General features: G+C 57.1%; 5 protein-coding genes across 5 annotated transcripts; 2 read left to right on the top strand and 3 right to left on the bottom strand.

Moving 5' to 3' along the window:
- Positions 1–1,367: 1,367 nt before the first annotated feature.
- Positions 1,368–2,783, bottom strand: GGS23DRAFT_381879 (uncharacterized protein). Its single transcript, XM_051513439.1, has 4 exons — positions 2,729–2,783; positions 2,372–2,677; positions 1,849–2,084; positions 1,368–1,651 (listed from the first exon to the last, which is right to left on the bottom strand). The coding sequence occupies exons 2-4, from the start codon at positions 2,628–2,630 to the stop codon at positions 1,424–1,426; spliced, it is 723 nt and encodes a 240-aa protein (XP_051375033.1). The 5' UTR covers positions 2,631–2,677; positions 2,729–2,783; the 3' UTR covers positions 1,368–1,423.
- Positions 2,784–5,523: 2,740 nt separating this feature from the next.
- GGS23DRAFT_556577 (uncharacterized protein) lies at positions 5,524–6,626 on the bottom strand. Its single transcript, XM_051515661.1, has one exon. It carries the CDS (start codon positions 6,488–6,490, stop codon positions 5,825–5,827), a length of 666 nt encoding a protein of 221 aa, XP_051375032.1. The 5' UTR covers positions 6,491–6,626; the 3' UTR covers positions 5,524–5,824.
- A 389-nt stretch (positions 6,627–7,015) lies between these two features.
- Positions 7,016–7,965, top strand: GGS23DRAFT_594452 (transcription factor TFIID-domain-containing protein; the record flags this gene model as incomplete). Its single annotated transcript, XM_051518165.1, has 4 exons — positions 7,016–7,266; positions 7,332–7,419; positions 7,478–7,892; positions 7,949–7,965. The coding sequence occupies 4 exons, from the start codon at positions 7,016–7,018 to the stop codon at positions 7,963–7,965; spliced, it is 771 nt and encodes a 256-aa protein (XP_051375031.1).
- Positions 7,966–8,600: 635 nt separating this feature from the next.
- GGS23DRAFT_556572 (FAD dependent oxidoreductase-domain-containing protein) lies at positions 8,601–9,847 on the bottom strand. Its single transcript, XM_051515660.1, has one exon. It carries the CDS (start codon positions 9,700–9,702, stop codon positions 8,776–8,778), a length of 927 nt encoding a protein of 308 aa, XP_051375030.1. The 5' UTR covers positions 9,703–9,847; the 3' UTR covers positions 8,601–8,775.
- A 922-nt stretch (positions 9,848–10,769) lies between these two features.
- On the top strand, positions 10,770–14,120 carry GGS23DRAFT_617405 (uncharacterized protein; the record flags this gene model as incomplete). The annotated part of the gene is made up of 2 exons (XM_051520868.1): positions 10,770–10,793; positions 11,205–14,120. 2 exons carry the CDS (start codon positions 10,770–10,772, stop codon positions 13,779–13,781), a joined length of 2,601 nt encoding a protein of 866 aa, XP_051375029.1. The 3' UTR covers positions 13,782–14,120.
- Between the last annotated feature and the right edge of the window lie 4,856 nt (positions 14,121–18,976).

The raw sequence follows: 18,976 nt of genomic DNA, 5'->3' as shown, positions 1-18,976 counted from the left end.
CCACGTGAAAACCCTCTCGACATCTTTAGACCGGAACCGACCAGAGACTATTATTGCGTAGTGCTCACCGGTGTCGCCTCCACTGGACGAACCTTTCGTTATTTATGAGTACTCTCCTCTGGTCCAAAAAAAGGTGCAAGTTGAGTTGCTACGGGGGGTAGGAGGAGCCGTTGGGCGCAACTCTAGGTACGCAAAGAATTCTAGAACCTTGGCGGTCGGCGATTAACGCTATCGGAGCTTATAAACGCCCATCCGAGGCGGTCGAATATTACTGCGTACGCCTAGGTTATGTAGTTAGGTAGGTAGGTTGTCTAGGTAGAGTGCCTTCGGCAAGTGTGGCCGTTCGTTTATAGTGCTGTGTCCATATGGAATCTCTATATTAGGTCTTTTCAGTACTGAGTGTGTGCAGATGTATGGTGTTGTCATGTCAAGGCACCGTACCCGGCTTCGCCGCAGGCCAGATTCCATGTTACTACTCCATTGCACACTCGTCTCTCACATCGACTTTATCTCCAATCTCACCCCTAGTCGAGCCCAAGCCGCCGCATGTTACCCGTCACGTAACCTTAGCCGCGGCGCATGCATCCTCGCGCAGACAAGGACCGGTCGATAAATATAGATAACGTGTATACGCACCCCGGTAGATAGAAAGTGACCCTTATTCCCTGCGCCGCTAGAGTTCCCCTTTCTTCTCACTGTCCCCCCTCCTCCACCAGACGGTTGGGATAGAGAGGCTCTCGCTAGATAGCCGCCAGCCGCGTAGAACCGCCCTGTCGGAGGGCTCGGGGTGTGCTGGGGGCGGATGGGCGAGAAGCAAGGGATTCCACCACATTTGTTTCTACCTACGCACGATCTCACGAGAGTCGCGTCGAGGGCGACAAGTTCGCGATACACAATCCTCTCTCCATAATGGCAGGTGTAATGGCAGGTGGTGTCGCATAAAAACGGAAACACCTAGATACAACTTCGTTGTTGGGGCATCCATGGTTATACAAGCGGCTCTTCTACGCGCCAGTTTTGCGTAGTATCATGTCTTCCCGGAAGCCTGATTATGGACACCGATAAGGGCGCGGCTCTGATCGCAGCCGTAGCAGCATACGAATCTAGAAAAACTACCCGCGGCACAGGCTCCAATAGCAATAGCACTTACTCGGACGAGCCTCCGAGGGTGAAAAGCTTGCTAGTTCTCGTGCTCACGTTGCTTGAGATTACCGCCCGTCGTGAGCTAGGCGTGTTTCCCGACTCCTATTGCCTGCGGAAAACGAGTCGCGACCGGTCGACGGCCTGCCTGCCTTGCCTGCTCTATGAGTAGTTATACCGTCTCGCTGACGAGACGATCTCGCGAACCCGGCGGGGAGGCTTCGAAAACCAACGCACACACAAGCTGCCACACCGCCCAATGAGCATCTCGGCTCGGGCTTGACTACGCAGTAGGCGTGCAGATAGACCTCCGATTGGCTTGATATATATAGCCCGCATATGCGTATATACGCACGCCGTCACAGCCCACGGGCGCCAAGGTCAGAAGAGGTGGTGAGAGAACCCATATGGTACTGTGGGGTACCGAGCGCGAGCGGCTACCTAATGCCGTGGCGGAGGACGGGAGCCATGGATTGCGTTGAGATCGAGGGAGGGGACGATTTGCGCACCTCTGGTCGAGATATCTGTAGATTAGCAAAATGCTCGAATCAACTCGCATTGGCTGCGAGAGAGCGGCAGCGGTTGCATCAAGTCCGAATAGGATTCCCGGGTTGGGGACATGTGGCCACCTCTCGACTCAGCCGTACCTATAACAACGGCGTGCACCCCCCTTACGCCCGTGGTGGTCAGACGAGTATAATATCTCACCTTATCCTCTGCTATCATCTCCGTACGCATTCCTTCGGGCTCCCTTCTCTCCCTCGTCTCGCCCCAGGGGTATCGATACGCATTGCAGATCCATGGGCGGGTCTCTGATAGGGACGAAATAACACATTTGCGATCCCTTAATAATTGCCGGCTACATGCCGCGACGAGGCTCGCATGGCGTGGAAGAACCCGAAGAGGCCCGTCTGCCTCGTGGAGTACCATCGTTGGAGTACCATCTTATGAAGCTGTTAGATCGGGGTTGTGTGGGACTATCGCTCGGGTAATTGCGAGTATGCATGTACTCCTAGGCACGGAAGAGAGATCTTGTACGGAGAGAAAAGCCTGACGCAGCTAACGCTCGTGCCCGTGCTCGATATCAAGATCTATCAAGGAAATATCTCAGACACTTGCCGACCGTGCTGATTTTGGGGGCCAAACTGCCTGGCCGATGACGTCCTGTTGCGCGTCGCAAGCAAGGATCGAGGGACCCTGGGATCTGGGACGAGCCTGAATCTATACCGACCTCGGTACGTATATACACGTACGGACATGGGCGCATATTCTATGCCGTACTCATACAATAGATAAAAAATATGCACCCAATGCCGTAAATCGAAAAACACGGGCGGGTATCGCATGTGTTTGTGTCTCCGGATCGGGGGTCCTACCGTCGAGGCTTCACCCGCACGCACCTCACAACGTCTTACGGTGGTGCGCAGAGAGGGTATTGGTAGGGGTATTGGCAGGATACGGGAGGCACGTGTGCCGAAGAACTGAGCCATGGCCGGCTTGTCAAAAAGCCATCAGCACATATTGGGGGCCGACGACACTTGAACAGATTAGGTAGGTGGACGAGGTGGACGAGGTGGACGGATCTCACCTCCTCGACGGCATCCACATAGGATGGCAACTAACGAAAATATCGATCCTGGCTGACGACGAGCGAGGCCCACCCGGCGCGACGGTTGGGAAGGATTTTGCACGCTGCTTCTCGGTAGCGGGACGGGGGGGTTTCTGTTATCGCTACTCGTCTTATCGTCATTGGCTCCATCGGCACTGCATAGAAATTGCATAATGTATATGTACCACGCACGACGCGGCCGGGGAGTGGAAAAAAGGGTCCCTTTGTTTGTTGGTTTGTCTGGGGCGGACCCGAGGCCGTGCGCTCGCACTGGGTACCTGAGGCCACTTGCAGGCCCCAAAAGCTCGAGGTTTGTTGCAGCCTGCATTGTCAGACCGCATTGTTGCATCAGGTGATTTAAGGGTACCAAGCGCTTGCATGCCACAGCCTGGCTGCAACCGGTCTCACCCTACCCTCTATACCCTGCCCTCGCCTCCATTTCTCCCCGTCGCGTTGGTTGCTACGACGCGACGCTAGGACTCTGCAGAGGCAAAAGAATGCGATGGTGTCGCGCGGGCTAGGCTGGACGTGTCTTGACAATACGATCCGGCGACAAACCAAACCAACAATAGTACGAGACGCGCATCGCATTATCACCGCGAAATATACACGTTGGCGTCGACTGGTAGGAAATGCAAGTTTGGGGAGCCGATAGACTCAAAATTGGCAAAAGGGGAAGGTAAAAGAAAAGAGAGTGCGAATGCGAGAAAAAGAGGTGAGGGCGAGGCCTATTACGCAAGTGAGTCATACTGGGTATAAGGACGGGACCGGGCCAAGACGATCATCAATCAGAAGGAATTTTGGCTGGTATGGCTGAGCCAGACAGGCCGCGCGCCGGGGGGGAGGGAGAAAATTTTGCTCGAATTTGTTCCCTCACTGAGTGACAACGAGCAGGGATGGCCCATGCACTATAACTGGTCCGCCGTGTACCGACATAACACGAAACCAAATCATGTCAACTCCAATAAGGGAGGGCAGACAGAATGTTGAGTTCACATCCGACCTAACGCAAACGACAGATACGAAGGCTGCGCAGACGCCAGGCAAATATAAAATAATTATTCTGCCGCCGGAGGGAAGAGGTGTCGGGAATCTAGTGGTTGAGAGCGTCCGTGCTCGATGGAAGGGAGCGGGAGAGGATGAGGGCGACGATCCTGTCGCTCCCTGAAGGCCTGGGAAAGAAGAAAAAAAAAGACAAGGCATAAAATCAAATGAAAAGATAAAAGAAAGAAGAAAAAAAGGAACGATAACGAAAAGAAGAGCAGGTCGAGGATGAAGTCATTCTCCGATCGCGGTCCCCCTAGTAAGTCCGAAACCACCGAAATGAGACTGGCGATCGATCAACGAAAGGGATCACCGCAGCCTGACAAAGGGCCAAAAAAGACAATAATGAAAAATAAAATTGCTAGGATGGCTGAGTGTGACGGCAACGCAACCTAGCAATTTGCCAATCTGCCACCTCGTTTACACCCCGCCGCCTCGCACAGCGTGCAGGAAATAAACAAGCAACAGGTGGAGGGGAAAAGTGACACTCTGGTACGCGCAATCTCCCTCGTCAGCTGCGTTCCTCATTTTTAGTTTGACTTCAGCATTTCGCGACGGGGTGCAAACGGGCGCAGCAGCCTTTTAGAATGACTAGTCTCGAGCAACAAAACTGATAGCCAAGACAAGGGAAAGGAAAAAAAAAAAACCATAAAGGAAAAAAAAAGGAAAGGCATGAGAATAGGGGAAAAGAGCAGCAGGGAGAGAGTATTGCGTGCGTTTCAGGGAGGGAGGAAAAGGAGTTAGTGTGCCAGGCAGGGCAGGCGGCTGGCGGCTTTGCAAGGAGCGGTTGGTCTAAAACCCTCTTACCCATCCCATGCACCCACTAATCAGGATTATCGGCGGACTGGTCGGGGGGGTGGCACCCAGTGCGAGGTCGGGTTGTGGCATTGCTAACGATGGCCGCTCCGCGTGTTAGGTCGATGGAGCGCAATGGAGCAACGGTAAAGTAGGAGGTATAGTTCAACCAGACGGTGGTGAGGGTCGCGGAATTAGCTTAGGTTAGGGAGCATCGTAGGTCGACGGATGTAGTCGACCGAGTCATGCGTTGCCGTGTCTTCCTAGCCCAGGAGGCCGATGCTGCCGATAAATTGAATTGCTGGCTGTTGGCTAGACAGACCGCCCGCGGCACCGCCCTGCTGCTGCTGTGGCAGGAAAAAAAAAAAGGAAAAGAGAGATAAGTGAGAGAGGAGAGGAGAGCGAACCGATACCTAGTATGACTGCCATGCGAACTGAAAACGTGGGTGAGACGCATGGAGTCGCAACCTCATCTTCCGCCGCTCAGGGCTCCCTTTTGACGCGGCGAGGATGACGGTAATGACGCCGGTGGTGATGAAAGGTGGACGTGTGCGTTGTGTGATGCTGACGACGGGGACGGTGGTTGTGGTTATATCGGGTGAGCTGGCCTGGTTAGCGATCGGAGAGCGGGCGTTCGAGGTGACGACGAAGGAACGTGAAAGAGCACGATGACGGGCGAGGAACAGGGAAAAAGGGAAGGGTGAGAAAAAAAAAGGTCGCGATAAAATAAGGGGCCAGCAGCGAGACACGATTGGACGGGACTGCCACCTTAGCGCTACCGCTAAAGGGTGGGCATCGAGGCGAGGAAGGTAACGGTTTCCGCCACACTGGGGCGTGCGTGCCCAAGCCGTCCCTGCCCACCCTGACATGTGCGCTTACCCCGAAAATTATAAATTCAGCGGCTTCCCCTCTCCCTCGCTGTTTCGAAATTCCCGCCTGGAAGCCCTGACCGACGGTCCCTCTCATCAAATCTTGATCACCTCCGTCCAGCCACACCAGCCACGCCGCTCCAGCCACGGTGTCTCTCGCGTGAACCCAGCCGCTGCACCTGACCGGTATTCATAATATTTGTGCTTTCTTTATCTCTTATCTTCTGCCTCTCTCTCAGTCACTGCCATTGGATCTGCCCTCCTTATTCTCTTCTGGTGGATTATTCGAGAGAGGGTACGTACTCCTGCGCCCGCACCCTGCCCCTCCTCCGCTCTCACCCCCCTCTCCACCCCACGTTTCTCCCAGCTATAAAAAGAGCCCTTCCTGAGCACGCCCTCTGCCCTCGCTCTCCTCCATCATCATCACCACATTTTCGGCATCATAACTGGTGCTGAAGTCTGCCTCTCGTGTTCCCTCCCCGCCCCCCCCATCCACCGCCCGCAAGTCACTTCCTACCGGCCTCGTCTCTCCAGGGAGCCATCGTCTCCCCGGACACGTCGCAAGCCGCTCCACCCGTTGGCCGCTCTCGTTCGTTTGACTAAAGCCTACTTCGACGGCAGCCGCAACACCTGGAACACCGCCTCCGCTAGGCCTTTGTGTTCGTTGTCGTCGCCTCTCTAGGACTCGAGTCGTCGCATCGGGAGCGCCGGCTATCCTCCAACCCTCCCTACCTACCACGCCGCACACGTCCCAGTGCAGTGTAGCCAGAACAAGATAGACCAATAGAAAACGAGATTCCAAGAAGAGAAAACTAGGGCCTAGGAAATAGGCGATCTGGTGCACCGCGTCTGAGCCGCCCTCCCCCCGATACCGTCGCCGCGAGAGACTGAGTACCCGCCGTCGTTGTCGTCGAATCGCATCAGATCCTCGACCCCGACAGCACTCGTGCATCTTGCGCTTCGCGTCTGGAGAAGGAGCTGCGGCGATTACCGCACCTCGTCGAGAGTCAAAAATAACACCCTCGCCTGCCATCTGATATCCTCTCGTCTGTGTATGTCCTCAGGGTCGACAGGTCGAAAGATCTAATCACCCGGGTTACCGTACCCGCCGCCGCCACTGGCACTGTGTTGGGGAGACATTTGCTTGTTTATCTCCAGCACACCACTTGGTAAGGCCGCCCATTCACTTTCCTATCATCGCCCCGCGTGTTGCGTTGCCCGGACACAATAGAAGTAGACTGTACCTCCATCTCGCCCCATCGCCGCCCTCCCTATGACCCGCCGACTTGCCTCCATTGGTGGTGAGCAGAGCCGTGTCCCAAACATATGAATGACTGGCCCCACTCGCACAAATTCATCGCCCAGAAAGATTCCTGCTTGAATATTCTCCCATTCACCCGTCTTGATACTTTTCCCTCTCCCTCCGTCTGCTCTTTTTAAACCCCATCTCATTCTCCGCTTGTTTCGTCGTCCTGGTAGACGTCTTGTTCTGATCGCTCCGTCAGCAGGTCTCTTCGGACCGCATCTCTGTCAGGCATTCCAGGATTGCATCTGCAAGATGGATACCATTCAGACCCATCCTTCCACCGCCGCGCAGGCCAAGGCCTTTACTGCGCCTGGGTCGCTCTCGTTCCCGGGAGCCGCGGGCGAGCTTACTCCGCCTACGTATGATTCCGACAAAGTGAACGCACAGCGACCTGCGAACGGCGGTGTTCAGCAGCCAGCTAACGGTACCGGGGTGACTCCCGCCACGCCCGCGGCTACTCCTGCTGCTAACCAGGGTGGAAGTGGCCTGACTCCTACCTTGCAGTATGTATTTATCCAGAATCCCCTTCTACTCTTAACTACACTAGTGCTCACAGCGCATTGTAAAGAAACATCGTCGCTACGGTCAATCTTGAATGTCGCTTGGACCTGAAGACGATTGCGTTGCACGCTCGCAATGCCGAGTACAACCCTAAGGTGGGTGGCTCCCCCCCCTCGGAACGAAGGCCCTCGGAGAGGTTGCTAACTGGCGTAGCGTTTTGCCGCTGTTATCATGCGAATCCGCGAGCCCAAGACGACCGCTCTCATCTTCGCCTCTGGCAAGATGGTTGTGACGGGCGCCAAATCTGAGGATGACTCGAAACTGGCGTCTCGAAAGTATGCCCGGATCATTCAGAAGCTTGGCTTCAACGCCAAATTCACCGACTTCAAGATCCAGAACATTGTCGGCAGCTGCGACATCAAGTTCCCCATCCGTCTTGAGGGTCTCGCCTCCCGGCATCACAATTTCAGCTCGTACGAGCCTGAGTTGTTCCCCGGCCTGATTTATCGCATGATCAAACCCAAGATCGTCCTCTTGATTTTCGTGAGCGGCAAGATCGTCCTGACTGGCGCTAAGGTCCGCGAGGAGATTTACCAGGCTTTCGAGATGATTTATCCAGTCTTGCAAGGTATGGTTGACCTGTCTCTCCCCGACTTGCGTTCGCGTCTGCTCACAACATTCCAGATTTCCGTAAGGTCTAGTAGTCACGTACGTCTGCACTGGCATGGACAGCTACTTACTGCCGACTGGACTTGCTCCACGACTTCTCTTCGATCCGCATGTACATTACACGATCATGATTTGACGATATTCAGCCTTGACGAGTTGCGGCGATGATCTGGACAGAAGGCGGCTGAGGTCACTGACCTACTCGCTTCTCAAGATTTGTGCCGCCTGTATCATTGTTTTTACTGCATTGCAACGGCGTTTAACAAAGGAAAGGGCCTACACTGGACGGACCAGGTTGCTCAGTTTATACCAAAAAAAGAAGAAAAACAGTTCCTAAGACCTGGTTGCATGGGCTATCTTAGACTGCGCCATGGCACTCTCCGACGGCATTCGCGCTGGTCGAAGGTGCCGTCTTAATTCGACCCCAGAGGAGAGGGTAGGGTTGTATAGTTGATGGGAGGAGTGGAGGTGAATAGGCGGATACCACCATGTTGAGCTGCCGGGCATGTTGTTCCTCGGCACTAGACGTGATTAGGGTAGGCTAGCTTGGGAGATAGGCAAGAGAGATCCCCATGGGATATCCCTTGATATTTACAAGGCCGGAGAGTTGATGGATGGATTCATATGACATTAGTCACAATCCACCACAGTTGTTAAAACAAGCACGGTGTATTGTTTCGAGTGACTTGACCGACCTAATGCCACGATACATGCCTTTGGCATTCCTCTAAAATCTGCCTTCTAAGCCTAGATCCCTCGTGACTTTACGCCCGCTGTATGCTCGATGGTGCGTACGCCTTATGCCAAATGTGTAGGTTGGTAGCTGTGGCTCGCACCACTGGTCATCTTTTCAGTTCCTCCTCCAAGATTAGTCCGGGACGCCCACCTCGACTCCCGTCTTCCGTGACTATCACGCTGCCGTCGCTGGTGCCAACAACGGCATTGTGAGCTGCCTCAGTAGGTCTTGCTGCCATTGCTTGTCCCGGTCCTTTCTCCTTCCACCGCCACTTGGGACCAAGGTCGGTTGGGCGGCGGCCGAGGAGGCAGTCGACGACGCGGCCGCCGATGACGGGGAGGAACTTGAAAGCGTGGCCGCTGCCACCGGTGGCGACGAAGAGGCTGCGCGGCCAGCGGGGGTGGTAGTCGACGAGGAAGTCGGCGGTCGGCGTGTCGGTGTACCAGCAGAGGCGGGTGCGGGCGAAGGGTCGGTCGTGGAGCTCGGGCAAGGGCACGATGCGGCGCAGGGCCTCGCGCAGGGCGGCGACGCCTTCGGCCGGGATCGAGAGGTCCGGGTCGGTGAGGTGGGTGTGCGGGGTGGAGACGACGACCGGGTTGCTGTCGCTGCCGGGGGAGACCGAGGGCGGGGAACCGAGGGGCGGGTGTGCGAGCGGCTGCGGGTTGAGGTACCCGTACGCGTGCCGCGCGACTTTGAGCACGCGGTCCCGCGGCGGGATCACGAACAGGCCCGTCGATATGTTCATGAGGACGGGGCGGTGGCCGAGCTGGGCCTGCTCGTCCTCCGTCAGGTCGAGGTAGGCCAGCACCTGGCCCGTGGCGACGACCTGCGACGAGAGGTCGACGAGCTGCGGCGACCAGGCGCCGGCCGCGACGACGACGAGGTCCGCCGACAGGACGCGGCCGCCTTCCCTGAGCCGCGCGCCCGTCACCCTGCTCCCCTCGCCGCCGCCCGTCGTCAGCAGCTGCTCGACGGTGCCGTTGACGAACGCGACGCGGCCGGTGGCGGCCGCGCGCTCGTACACGAAGCGCATGCTGGCGTCGGCGTCGGCCCAGCCGGCGGCGTCGTTGAGGTACCCCCAGTCGGCGAACTCGGCGCCGGCGGCGGCGAGCCCGACGGTCCGCGGCGTGCCGAGCACGCGCACCGAGCTCAGCGGCCGGCCCTCCGCCTGCGCCAGCGCCAGCGCGTTGACCCAGCTCTGCTTCGCGTACGCGATGCCGGTCAGCGCGCCGTCGGGGCGCGCCAGCGGGCCCGCGTCCGCCGCCAGCAGGAACCCGCACTCGGCGTAGCGGCCGCGGGCGCCGATCGTCTCGCGGGCGCCGGCGGCGCAGGCCGGGTCGACGAGGTGCCGCCGCCAGTGCGCGCGGGCCTCCGACGCGAGCGCCGCGTACGCCGGGTCCGCGTAGTCGGCGCGGATGATGCGCGACGTGTCGATCGAGGCGGCGTCGCGCGCCGGGAACACGCCCGGCTCCGGCGACCGGTCGACGACGGTGATGGCGGTGCGGGCGAACTCTCGGCGCTTGGTCAACGCGAGGGCGGTGCTGAGCCCGAACACGCCCGCGCCGATGATGAGGATGCTCGCCGGCGGGTCGTAGCCCCCGGTGGGCGCCCGAGGCTCGGAGGCGGCGCTGGGCTTGGCCTCGGGCCCGGGCTTCGCGTCGGCACTCATGGCGACTCTCGACAGGGGGGTGAGGATGGTGGCTTGTTCGGTGTCTACTGCTGGCGGGCGCGGATCCGATCGCGTGTCCAAATTGTCCGCCTGATCAGGCGCTATGCGATGCGGGTATATGCGTAGAGAGAGAAAGGAGGCAAGACCAAGAAACGGAGGAGAGAGAACACAACGATGCCAAGGATACGTATGTATATACCTCTATATATGGAGGATGTTCTAGTTCTAGAGATGACAAATCTCGTACTTGAGGCCGGCGATCAGCAGACTAGAAAGAGTATAGCTAGAAATCCCGCCGCACGCTATCACACGCCCGCCTCCCGTATCTGTGCCATGTAGCGCTGGCCGATAAACTACCGCCGTGTTGGCTCTCTCGGGGGAGGCTTCTGGGGGATGACGTCTAATGGCTCTGTTGACTCAACGGGTCAAAGATGAAAATCGGGGATAGCATCATCGTACGGTGGCCATCGGCCAACGCCTGGCGGGGTAGGACTGGGCTGGTGGGAGAGCGCTAAGTGACCCGTTCCGTTCTAGACGCCGTCCCTGGAGAGGTGTATTTTGTTGATACGCTTCGATATGCTTCGATACGCTTACCTGTGCTTAGTAAGGGGGTCCGTTCTATCAGCACGTGATGCGCACGATAAATCGCTATGCATGCGTTTATGCATCTATGGAATAAATCAACGCGCACCACAGGTACCTAATCTAGAAGCGTTGCGTCCATCCTTACCTGAACCCTCAACCTCACCCGTCCGCATCCGGCCCGCACAGAGTTCGACCTTTACCGACGCGATTGCATTCGATCCAACTCCTGCAGTTCTCACATTTCGCTATGAAGGTGGTGCTGGCTCCACGTGTCGCCCTAGCCACCATATAGCCCTACCCAATCACCCACCACCATGGCGTCGTCCGCCCCTTCGTCCAAGAAGCTCGCCGATTTCCCCGACGTTGAAGCCAAGCTCCAGAAGCCGTCCAGACAGTCCGCGTTCGAGAAGCAAAAGGCAGACGCCGAAGCCAAACGGAAGAGAGAGGCCGCTGAGACCGCTGCCGTGTACGAGAGCTTTGTCAGGAGTTTTGACCACGACGATGATGGAGACGACGCGGGTGCCGCTTCCACCCAGCATGGCGCGTTTGGTGGCCGCCAGCAAGGTGGTATTTCCGGGCGAGATAATAACGGTAGAGGAGGAGGGCTGCCCAAGAGACACTTTGGCAGCGGGCTTGGCGGCTCGTCCAATTTGAAGAGCGGCCCGGGATCTTTGGGGCCCATTCCGACGTCCTTCGGCAAGAGAAAATTTGACAATCACCAGCAGATATCTCATAGGAAAGCCGTAGACGAAACTCGGGGTCGACTCGGATTTCATGACGACGATAGCGATGATGGCCATGCGCCAAAGCCCAAGGGCCTCTCCAAGGTATTTGATGCTAGTGACGACGAGGCCGACGCGAGATCCAAGGATTTGGCCGAACAGAAGGCTATCGCGAAGCCTACTCTCCGCCTAGCGAACCTACCACCGGGCACGTCACCCGCAGTTATCAAGGCGCTTATACCACCAAGCCTAACCGTCGAAAACGTCAAGATATTCCCTCCTAGCGCCGCAGTGAGCACCGAAAGGAGATCGATGACCGCGATCATCACCTTATCCAAAGCGACACCCGCAACGGACATCGAAGCTGCCGTCAGTTCCTTGCAGAACCGATACCTGGGCTACGGCTTCTACCTATCACTACATAGACACCTGTCGTCTGCTGTGACATCGGCCTTGGTAACCTCGAATCTCACCTCCTCATCTACTTCGCATCCATTCGGCGCAAAGCCGGTCCCCCAGACCCTCGATCCTAACCCGCACCATTCGGGCGGGTTCCATCGCGGGTTTGCTCCACCCTCGTCCTATGGACCTGGCGGCGGCCCTGTCCAGCGAAATATCCTATACGTTCCCGTACAGGCGCCTCGGGACATTCGGCAACTTCAGCTCATCCATAAGGTTGTCGAGTCGGTATTAGCACACGGTCCTGAGTTTGAGGCTCTTCTAATGGCGCGACCTGACGTGCAGAAGGAAGAAAAGTGGGCATGGCTTTGGGACGCCCGGAGCGAAGGTGGGGTCTGGTACCGATGGCGATTATGGGAGATCGTCACAGGGGCTCGACCCGGGCGAAAAGGCCAGTATGTGCCGCTTTTCGAGGGCAGCCATGCCTGGAGAATACCCGAGAAGGACTTACCGTTTGAATACGCTACCGCGATAGACGAATTCGTGTCGGACGCTGAATACAATTCGTCTGAGGAGGAAGACTACGAGGAGGAAGGGAACAAACCAGCCGATGCGGGAGACAACGAGAACACGTACTTGAATCCCCTCGATAAGGCGAGACTAACGCACCTGCTGGCCCGCTTACCTACCACACTCGCCAAGATTCGGAAAGGTGATATTGCGAGGGTAACTACTTTCGCCATCACACATGCCAGCAGAGGGGCAGACGAGATCGTCGACATGATTGTTGCAAATATAACCAAGCCGTTCGCGCTAACGTCGGCAAATCCGGAGCGGAATAAGGCGGCTAAGAACGAAGAAGATCAGGCCGGCGGCGAGGCATACGATGCTGCGCCTCTGTCAGAAGATCCCAACGCGAAGTCGGCCGAGGCTCAAGATACTAGCGCGTCAAGCCTTATCGGGCTGTACGTTGTGAGCGACATACTTTCGTCGTCGGCGACAAGCGGCGTACGGCACGCTTGGCGGTATCGCCAGCTCTTCGAGGCATCCCTGAAAGAAAGTCGAGTCTTTGAGATCCTTGGCCTTATCGCCGAGCGCCTCAATTGGGGTCGTCTCAGGGCGGAGAAGTGGAAGCGGAGCGTTAAGTTGGTACTGAATTTGTGGGAAGGTTGGTGCGCCTTCCCTCACGAGAGCCAGAAGATCTTCACCGAGACGTTCGAGAACCCGCCGGGCGCGAAGAAGGAGGAGCAGGCTGACGAGGCGGCCAAGAAGGGCAAGTGGAAGACGGTGGAGGCCGGTTCGGGCACGACTCAAAGCGAAGGGAGAGCAGGGTTTGTCCCCGTATCCTCTGGTGGCGGGGCAGGCCACGATGACGAAGACGGCGGGATGGAGGTCGATGACGACGTTGACGGCGAGGCTATGGATGACCGTACGTGGGTGGACTACGAGGACCTAGACACGGACATCGATGGCGTTCCGATGGATGATGACGAGGACGGGGAGCCTATGGACGAGACCGGCGCAGAACCCGCGGCTCAGCGTAGCCCTGTGGCCGAAACATCGCCCATACCCGATAAGAGCGAAGGGGATAACGGCGCGGAGAGCGATAGAAAGGCAGAGGAGTCTGTGACTGACGCACCATCGCGGGACCAAATTTCGACGACCCTACAGCCGCGGAGGCGCATGAAGGCCGTGGACATGTTCGCAGACTCTGACGATTCTGATAACGGAAGCTGATGATATCACGGCTAACCAAGCCCCTACAATATACAAATTTTAAAAAGCACAGTTGGATCACGGCGGGAATCTAGCCGTTGGCTGTCTCTTGGCAGATCTGGAGGAACTGGGGACGGACGGTTCTTCTGGATCGCTGATGGCCCCGGGTCCTGCCAGAGAAACAGTTTGAGTAAACGTACCCGGCCCGACATATCCGAGCCTCTCAGTTAGCCGGCAAGGACAACCTTCAGGAAGCGAGCCTGATCCTAGTCCGAAGGCACGGGTGTCTGTCTATATCTATAAACCACCTGCTCGAACCCCATGTTCTCTGCGTAGGGCGGTCAGAAGGTGTGCTGTTGCCTATACCGACTGCCTGGATCTACGGAGGCGGCCTGGGGGAGCCAAGCAGGAGGCCAATCAGAGTAGTTCCCGACCGCGGTGCTAGCCTGCGACACTGCCTGTACCTAATCTCTGGGTCGAATCCGAGTTGTCGAGCTCTGGCAAGCCTTATCTAACTTGGCAGAGCTGGTCGGCGGAGCTGGGAGCTGGTTGGCGGTCTAGGCTTGTCGGGTGGGTTGGGGTTGTTGGAGGGGAGCGTTTACGAGACCTCCAGCATGTGCTCTGATCACTTTGCATGAGACTATAAATGTCCAGCAGATGCTCACCTAGCCTCGATTCGGAGAAGAACATGGAGAAGAGATAGGGCGCGGTACGACACGGCATCATACGCGTATCTCTGTGGCACCTCACGTACATGTCTGACCTGGCCGGACCCCTTCCCCCCCCCCCCCCCCCCCCCAACGTCGATACCTACATAAGTCTCTACCCTTGATGCATGAAAGATAAGACCGAGGCACCCGAGTACGACCTATGGCCAACGAAAAAACAGCAAAGCCCTAAGTGATGCAGGGTCCTCCAAGATCTATTATCGCCATCCCCCGGTGACTACCCACCCTACGCAGCCACTTACACGGGTGGGTAGTGTATATTCTATACGATTGGTCGTGTACGCAGGAGGGGTCACCCGCAACGGGCAGAGATGAAATGCCAGTGCGCTACCTGCGAAGCGTCGAGGCAGGGAGCTGCTAGGAGACCCGGCAGGCGGCGGACGCGTGGCAACGAAAAGGGGCTATCTTGGGAACCCGCGGTGTCTGATGGGGAGTCCACATTCATGGATACTCGAGACTATATGAGCGAGTAAATTCCTCTTTTAATATACGCTTTCGGAACCCCTGTCGGCCCTCCCCAAGTGGTGCGCAGGATTCGGCAAACTTCCTATTCGGGGGGGTGTTCGCGATGGCGTGCCGGGATGGCACTCGATTCGCCGCACGCGCGCGAGGGAGAGGTCGATCACGGATTGCTAGCTTCGTATCTACACGTATCGTCGGGACGCGTCCTATGTATGTAAGGTACCGTCGAAATCTATGCCGGGGGTATTACCATACGTGCATCTATCGCCAACAAGATAGGCGTAGGATATATATATATATACCAATGCCGGTAATCTGACGTGGGCCGAGTGTGGGTGATGCATGTACCTTCTAGGTAGCCTACCGTATGTAGACTGGTATAAACCTGTATGCCCTCGTCCTGGGGGCATCTAAAGTACACACCCTAGGCAGGTACCTACACGCTGCGTGGGAGGAACCCGAAGAGCCGCACGGGTACCGCCAGACTCGCACGGGAAAGGAAGAAAGAGAACAAAAAAAAGAGAGAAAGGAAAGGAAACAAGAGTGGATGGCTTCGCTTCGACTTGACTTGTCGTGGCCGGCATGCCGCACAAGGCAGTAATAATGTGCCGACGCGGATGGGTGCATCGAAACCTGGAGCACCGTCGGAACGCTTGGACCTAGACGGGGGGTGAGCCAATGCTGCCCAGATAGGTTTAGGCGCCACCAGTTTGATCAGTGTTCCTTTTCAGCTCAATTCTTTTTTAAATCCCTTTTTAAAAATACTTTTTTTTGGCTCTTTATGCGATACTTACTATATTATTTTAAGCGTCGAGCCGACGGCTTATCTAGAACGCCCTCGTGCTGTCTCACCACACCCAGGGTAAGCCCCTATACATCGGTATACATACACCTACCTGTACCTATCTCACCTATACGATGCCTACAGGCATGTGCGCAGATCTTATTAGTACCTGGAACCCGTCCCTCCCACTCGTCGCGCGCGAAGGCGGAGCAGAAGGAAGAGGCAGGGAAAGACGAGGAGGCGGCGGGCATCGTGAATGACCCAAGGCGGCGTACACAGGTACGGTAGGTAGCACGCACGCGCGCATAAAAAGCCGTACGGGTGTATGCATGCGACAGAAACCCCTCCTCCCCCCAGAATCCGGCCGTCACGAGCCAGCGCCGGGTGCTGGATGGCCCGAAGGCGACATCGCGACATGTCCGCGGACGTTGGGACGTGTGTAGATCGGACTTGGCCTCACCCATGCGCGCCCCGTAACCGTCGTCACCTGGATGGACGGGGCCGGGCTGGGCCGCATATGCCTATGCGTATTGCCCATACCACCACCCCAAGACCTGGCGAAAGCACATGGGGATACGTATGCGCATGCCTGCCCACCTCCACCCCTCGCTGTCCTGCCGGCCGCGGAGGAGAGCTTGGGGTAGTAGTAGTAGTAGTCGTAATGTAGTAGTATAGTAGTAGTGTAGTAGCAGTAGTAGTGGTCGGCATGGGAGCCAGATATCTACGGGGACGGGACGAGACGAGACGAGGCGAGGCTGGGCTGGTGTTGCTACGCTGCCTACCTGTCGTCCTCTGCGCTGCCCGCCGAGGGGCTGGGCGCACCCGGACCGCACGCGCGCGGCGGCAAGGCGACGAGGCGCGGGGAGCGCGAGCCGAGCAAACGGGGAGCAGGAGCGAGAGAGGCAGGAAGGGGAAGGAAGGAGGGATGGCAAGCTTCTTCCTCGAGGTCCAGGTCGAGGTCGGACCAGGTACCTAGCTACCTACCTACATACATACCGAAGGCGGGGGTCATAGCACGGAGGTTGCGTAGTAGGTGCGTGGCAGCCCGCCCCACGCTCTCCCGCGCGGCGAGACTGGGTACCTTGGGCAGGTACCTATCGTAGGGAGTATATGATAAGGCAGGTGAGGTACCTAGCGTAGGTAGGTTCGGTAGGTGGTAGGTATACCTACCTATGTATTTTCACATTCTGTGCGTGCCCCTCATCAGCCCCGCCATCGCCCGTCGGGGTCCCCTAGTATGCCCCCTGTCGACGTAGATATGTGATGGTAGGTACCTTAGGTCCTTACTTCACGTACCGACCGAAGCAGGTAGGTACATAATCCAGCCTGCCTGCTAGCTGTAAGCTTCCACGCCTAGGTAGTTTCCAGCAAGGAACCAGCAGGTTGGGGGGGACGTTTCCCACCGTAGATTGCCTGCGTAGGTACGTGTTGCTGCCGAGCAGAGGCGGGTAGAGGACACCTTAGGTACCTAGGTACGCAAAGCCGCCCGGCGCTTGCAGGGTGTCGGACAGGTACCGAGTACCCCGTACTGATCGGATACCGCAGGTACTCTTGCTCGCGCAGACATACAGGTAAGGTACCTCTGTGTGGGCAAACTCCAACCTCCTTGGTGTGGGTACCTAAGGTGAGTACCTAACCTACCTGATAACATGCCTACCTCTACCTCCTACCTCAGGTAGACATGAGTAGGAACCTAAAGTACCCAAGGCAGATGCCTAAGACAAGGTGAGGAACAGGATAGGTTCGGGAGGTAAACCCTACGGCACGTCAGAGAGGCAGACAGGTATATCCGAAGTACATGTAGGTACCCCTTCCCTCCAGGCGCGCCTTCCAGCCCACCCTGGTCGGCTCAAGTGTGGAAGGATCTAACTTAAAGTCAGCACCATTCGAGGGAAGCGGCCAATCAAAACTTGCTCGTTTTGGCAACCCCCCCCCCACAGACAACACGACACTCGACCTCCCCAATCATCTTTCACTTTTGCCAGTGTGTGAGAACTCGAGGTTTCGTTGACATCTTCCTTGTCTCTGCTCGCCTGTTCTTGCACAGCTCTCTGCCGTCTGCTTCTGCCGCCTTCTCCTCCTGTTGCTGTCGCTGTTGTCGGCTCCGTACCGCCGCCGCCATTGCTGCACTGTTCAAGCCTGCCTGTATCTGCTCCCACTAGCTCGATTTTACTCCCTGGACTTACTACCGGAAAGGCCGTAACGGCGACGATGGTGACGCCGGTGAGGTAACGACAGAGCTTAGGAGTGCACAGAACCGCCAGACGCCTGTCTACCGTCTCTTGCCCGCGTGTGGAACCGCTACCGCTGTCGTTTCGCCCGAGACTGCCCTAGGTTGGTTCTCCTCGTCCCGCTCTCCTTTCGCTTGCTTCGCTCCGAGAGCTATAGGTAGAACCCGCCGGCTAGCAAAGAAGGATATGCTTCCGGAGCCACTAGCACGCAGATACTGGACACACAAGCATATATTTATATAAGTACACGGGAAGACAAGCCTAAAGACGGAAGAGGAGAAAAAGGAAGGGAAAAAAAAGGAAAGAATCTAAAAAGGGGGGAAGCCCTCCTAGAGGAAAAAAAAAAAAAACCTACTGCCCTCTAGGCATACCCCCATCGGCGGCTGGCCGCAACCCGCACACGCTTGCGCGCTTGTACACGTTCACTCACGCCCGCTCGCCCACCCTTACACCCTACCTCGATACCTGTCTACACTTATACGTACACATCTGGCACCTAAGCAACGCCCCCCCCTCCGTTGATCAGCTCCGCGTACAGAAAATATCAGGAACCGGATCCGCACGGGCGGTTCGCATTCAAGACACAGACCCCCTCCTCTCCCCTCTTCAGGAACCCTGGCCTGGTCCTCCTCCTCCTACGGGTTCCCACTCACATACACGTAGTCGGCGATAGAGAGCGGGAGGCGAAGAGAGAGACTGCAAGACGGACAGAGAGGGAGCGAGCGAGCGAGCGAGCGAGCACCGCAGTGAATATCGGCTGGCTTCTTGAGTTACTCAAACCCTGGTCCAGCCAGTCAACTACCCTATCCGTTACCGCCATCCAGACCGCGAGACCGAGGCTTCCCCGGCCTGCCGCCCGCTTTATCCAGTCATTCTCAATCCTATCAGCCTCGAAACCGGGCTTAACCTACCTAGGCCCTGGCCTGCTTGCCGGTGTTGGCCAGGGGCATTACATGTGGGAATCAGACGAGCGAGAACTTCCCTCCTTCTCTTACCCCCCTCCCCTCCTCC

The sequence above is a fragment of the Durotheca rogersii genome (assembly GCF_024521655.1).
Source record: "Durotheca rogersii strain YMJ 92031201 chromosome Unknown GGS23scaffold_4, whole genome shotgun sequence".
NCBI classification, from domain to species: domain Eukaryota; kingdom Fungi; phylum Ascomycota; class Sordariomycetes; order Xylariales; family Xylariaceae; genus Durotheca; species Durotheca rogersii.
Note: the sequence above shows the minus strand (reverse complement) of the source record. Positions and strands in the feature narration are given on the sequence as shown.